Below are 4,640 nucleotides of genomic sequence, written 5' to 3' on the forward strand. Positions count from 1 at the left end.
CGAAATTCTCACCCACTCACTCACACTCCATCGGCCTTCACTCACACACCAACTAAGCCCACAGAGCAAGCACACTACTAGCTATTTCTGCCATGGCAGCTCGCCGTGCCCACGCCGCCGCGACCTTGGCCCTGCTGGTGGCGGCGCTTGTGCTGTCTGCGGCACCGGCGCCGGCGGAGGGTGCGGTTGCGAACTGCGGGCAGGTGGTGAGCTACCTGGCCCCGTGCATCAGTTATGCCATGGGCAGGGTGAGTGTGCCTGGCGGTGGCTGCTGCAGCGGCGTGCGTGGCCTTAACGCGGCGGCTGCCACCCCCGCCGACCGCAAAGCCACCTGCACCTGCCTCAAGCAGCAGGCGAGCGGCATGGGCGGCATCAAGCCCGACCTCGTCGCCGGCATCCCCAGCAAGTGTGGCGTCAACATCCCCTACGCCATCAGCCCTAGAACCGATTGCTCCAAGTAATTACTTACCCAGTTGCCCTAATGATAAAACTCTAGGACTTTTGATACATGAGTTAATGAATTAACAAATGATTATTTTGTCTTTAACTTTCTTTTGATGTATGCAGGGTGCGTTAAGCGTGAGATCAGAACCATTTCAGATGCATGGTGAGAGCGAAATAAATCGTGGAAGCCGGTCGTCCTTGCTGCATGGCTCCACCGCGTTTAATTTACTGCTTTACTAGTTCTACTGTTTCCTTAATAAATTAGTTTACTGCTGCTGCTTCGATCGTACGTTGTGGCCGCCGTTGTTGCCACGAGAGCTGTGATCTTGTACTCCTGAGGGGACCTCGTGTACTTTGTCGGAACTATTGTAATGCATGCTTACATCTATATATATATGATGAACAAGCGAAATACAGGGTCCTTTAATAATGTCAGCATGATGAATCGCGGTTTGCACGCACCCAAATTCTTCTCCTACTTCGTTCAAGAAAGAGTAACGTTTGAGACATTAACGAGATCCTTATAATATTATTTTGGTCACTAAAATATTTGAAAAGTATTTACGTTGGACAATAACTTGTATATTAAGCTTCCAATCTAAATATCTAAAACAATATACATTTGAAACAATATTCTTGATGTAATGTAATGTAACTGTGGAGGGCTCTCCCCCCTTTCCTTCTTTAATACTATCTTCGTTCTAAATTACTCGTCACTGAAATGAATGTATTTAAAATTAAAATACATCTAGATATATCCATACGTGCGACAAGTAATTCGGAACGGAGGGAGTATATGATACGCACACTTGTGCGTATTCGAGAGAAAAAAAGTTCTAAAAATTCAACCTTAAGATATGTCCCGTACTTCAATTTTTTCGTGTACTAAGGACTATCATACACATGGCCCAAATGACACTCCCTTCCAAAATAAGTGTCTCAACTTAGTGTAATTTTATATTATAGTAGTACTAAAGCAACAAGTGTCTCAATTTTAGTGTTAACTTTGTATTATAGTTGTACTAAATCTAATACATTTATTTCGGGACAAAGGAAAGATTTTATTTCGGATTTTGCAAAATAAGCTACAGGTTCAAGAAGCCCTTAATTTCATATTAAAATAAAATTCAAAGGTTTAGGTTTCAAAAAATTCTGAAAAATACACATACATATGGATGTATAGTACCTGTCTGTGTATATTCATGGCGAAATACCTTTTTATGCGAGCTACACAAAAAAAGTAAAATCACGTATTTATAACACATGTACTATTCACTATAAAAGTACATGATTTTGTTTTTTACAGCTCACGTCAAAACGTTTTCGTGATGAAGTTTTACACGCATCTGGTATACATCTCTTAAGTACTTTTGTATTTATTTTTACACTTTTTTAACTTTAAAATTTGACTTCTCTATAAAAAAAATCAGGCTCCATGGACCCTGAGAGCAAAAAATCCACTCTCATTGTATTTTTAACTTATATCCTACATATTAGATATATTTAGACATGCCTTATGTTGGGTTTGAGGGTAAAAAGCAATATCTGTATGTTGTTATAAGAGCATCTACACTCAGGCGCCCCAAATAGGACTCAAACGCCCGGGCGGCCCGCCCGATCGCTGACTGGTCACGATTTTTTGACCCAAACGGATGCCTCAAACGCCTGGGCTGACCGGCACTCCTCATATCCAGCTCAAATATGGGGCGGATATGGGGTGGCCCGGGCACGCCCGGGCGCATTCGCCTGACAAGACTGGCCCATCATCGACCCCACGGCTGCCTCACAAAAACCCCATCCGATCATCGCTCCGAAACCCTAGCTCACTCACACTCTCCTCTCTCGCTCTGTCCTCTCCTCTCCCCGCACCGATTCCTATCAAATCCGGCACAATGTCGAGCTCCGGTAGCCGCACCGACTCCAAGCTGGATCTGGACTATGAGCTTGCCCTCCGCATCGCCTTGGAGCGGTCCAAGGTGGAGACCGGGGGCAGCTCCGGTTCTGCAGCCTCGCCGCAATCGCAGCTTCCCCACCGGCGCAGCTTGAATGCCGGCGATGGCCCCTACCGGCCCGTGTGCAGCTCCGACAAGTGGTCTGCGCAATCTGCTTCCCCCCACGTCGTCCCCCTGCCCCCACCGGCTACTGCTTCCCGACGTGGGCAGCGGTGGGTGCTTGTGCCGACCTCGCTGGCCCAGACGCGCACGCCGAAATCAGAGGTGCCCATCGCCCACCACGAGCGGCAGCGGGAAAAGGAGGGAAGGAGCGGAGCAGTCCGTGTGTTGCCGTTGTGCGATGCAGGCGGAGCCCGACGAGGACACATAGATCCTTGGATGGGTCTACCATGGGTCGCTTATGACCACAGAGATGGACCCACTGCGGCTCCACCAGAAGAACGCCTAGGCGCTCCAGATTGTCATTTAGCAGTCCCAGCGCGAGGCGGTGGAGGCGGCTCGGCTCACGAAGCTCAAGCGACAGCAGAACAGGAAGGGCCGACGGCTGAAAGGCCTCATCATCCTCCCCGACACGTTCGACGACGGCAACCATGGCTCCTCGTCCCACGACTCGGACAATCCGCCACCAGCCGCCGACGCCTATAGCTGCGCCGGCGACCGGAAGGGCAAAGGGCCAGCGAGGAAGTGGTGAATCTCCCCCGTCTCCATCTTCAATTTCAAGTTTTTAGTAATCCAGTTTGAAATTGTCCGTCGTTTATGTGAATTATGTGAACTTTGGCGATATTTTGGACATCCGTGGGTGATCTTTTGGTAATCGGAATGTGCATTTATCTGTCCGATTCTATGTTTGTATGTGTTGATCTACGTTGTTTTTATCTACATTGCATGCTAGTATGGATATGAGGGACCGTATATAAGATACATGGATGTGGATGACAGGATTTGAGGAGTGTCCGCTCAGTGCCCCCGGACGCGTCCGGGCGCATCCATGGGCATTTGAGGGCCTAGATTTGCATGTCACGATTGTAGATGCTCTAACAAGAGACAACCAAGCTAGCGCATTTATTTACATAGAGCAAATAATACGATATGTCGACCACATCACTATCGGAAATTTTAACTTTGCCGAGTGCCAAAAGCACTCAACAAAAGTAGAAAAGACTCGTCAAAGCATTTGCCGAGTACAACACTCGGTAAACACGACTTGACTGGACGTCTCTTGCCAAAGTTAGCCTTATGAAGTTCTTTTCCACGGGCACGACAAACACATAAAAGTATTTGCCAAGTATCATGCAGAGTTAAACAAATAGTGGAAATAGAATGACATGTTAACGGTAGTGCCACGTGTCGCCTTTGTCGGGTACCCAAGGTCAGCACTCGGCAATGCCACGACGAATAGGGGCCTGACACATGTACCAACCATTGTCGAGTTCTTCGGGACGTACACTCGATAAACCTTTGACGAGTGCAAAACTCGAAAAATGCCGCAACGACCGAGGGTGTACCACGTGTCACAACCTTTGTTGGGTTCCCCAAGGTCGGCACTCGGCAATGCCATGATGAACTGGGGCCTGACATGTGTGCCAACCATTGTCAAGTTCCTTGGGATGTGCACTCGATAAACCTTTTCCTAGTGCGGAACTCGGCATTGCCGCAAAGACCGCGGGTGTACCACATGTCGCAACCTTTGTCGAGTTCCCCTAGTCGTGCACTCAGCAAACTGTTGCCGAATGTGGAACACGGCAATACACTAACAAACGACAACGTGCGTCATCCTCGTTTGCCGAGTGTTGTTCCGGGGTTCTCCGCCAATGGTTTAGGTGTTGGGAAACATAGTAGAAAACAAAAAAAAATCGCACCTACGATCACCCAAAATGAGGCATAACGAGTTGGGATCACGACCGTTACCATCACCAAGTTGCAGCGGAAGAAGAATGTGTAGGTGTAGATCATACTTAGAGTCCCTTGAACCGTAGATGAACGATCCCTCGTACCGCCCACGAACAATCCTTGAACCGAACACCGAAAGCACGACCTCTCTACTTGGTTGCAAATGTCTAGCCTTCACGTGTTTGACACGAGAAAAATCTTAAAACACTCCGGATGAAGGGAAGAGGGGGAGTTTGATTTTCTCTCATGCGCCGGGGAAAAGAAAAGTGTGCGGGTGTGCCAGTGTACATAGTACACAAAAAAATGGTATGGGAAACAAGTATTTCATTAATCTCATCGGATAAACAAAATTAC

The 4,640-nt window shown here is 47.9% G+C and overlaps 1 protein-coding gene across 1 annotated transcript; it reads left to right on the forward strand.

The window, feature by feature from the left end:
• Window positions 1-879, forward strand: LOC123091531 (non-specific lipid-transfer protein 4). Its single transcript, XM_044513065.1, has 2 exons — window positions 1-457; window positions 568-879. Exons 1-2 carry the CDS (start codon window positions 93-95, stop codon window positions 575-577), a joined length of 375 nt encoding a protein of 124 aa, XP_044369000.1. The 5' UTR covers window positions 1-92; the 3' UTR covers window positions 578-879.
• Window positions 880-4,640: the final 3,761 nt, after the last annotated feature.

This window comes from Triticum aestivum, chromosome 4B, assembly GCF_018294505.1.
Source record: "Triticum aestivum cultivar Chinese Spring chromosome 4B, IWGSC CS RefSeq v2.1, whole genome shotgun sequence".
NCBI classification, from domain to species: domain Eukaryota; kingdom Viridiplantae; phylum Streptophyta; class Magnoliopsida; order Poales; family Poaceae; genus Triticum; species Triticum aestivum.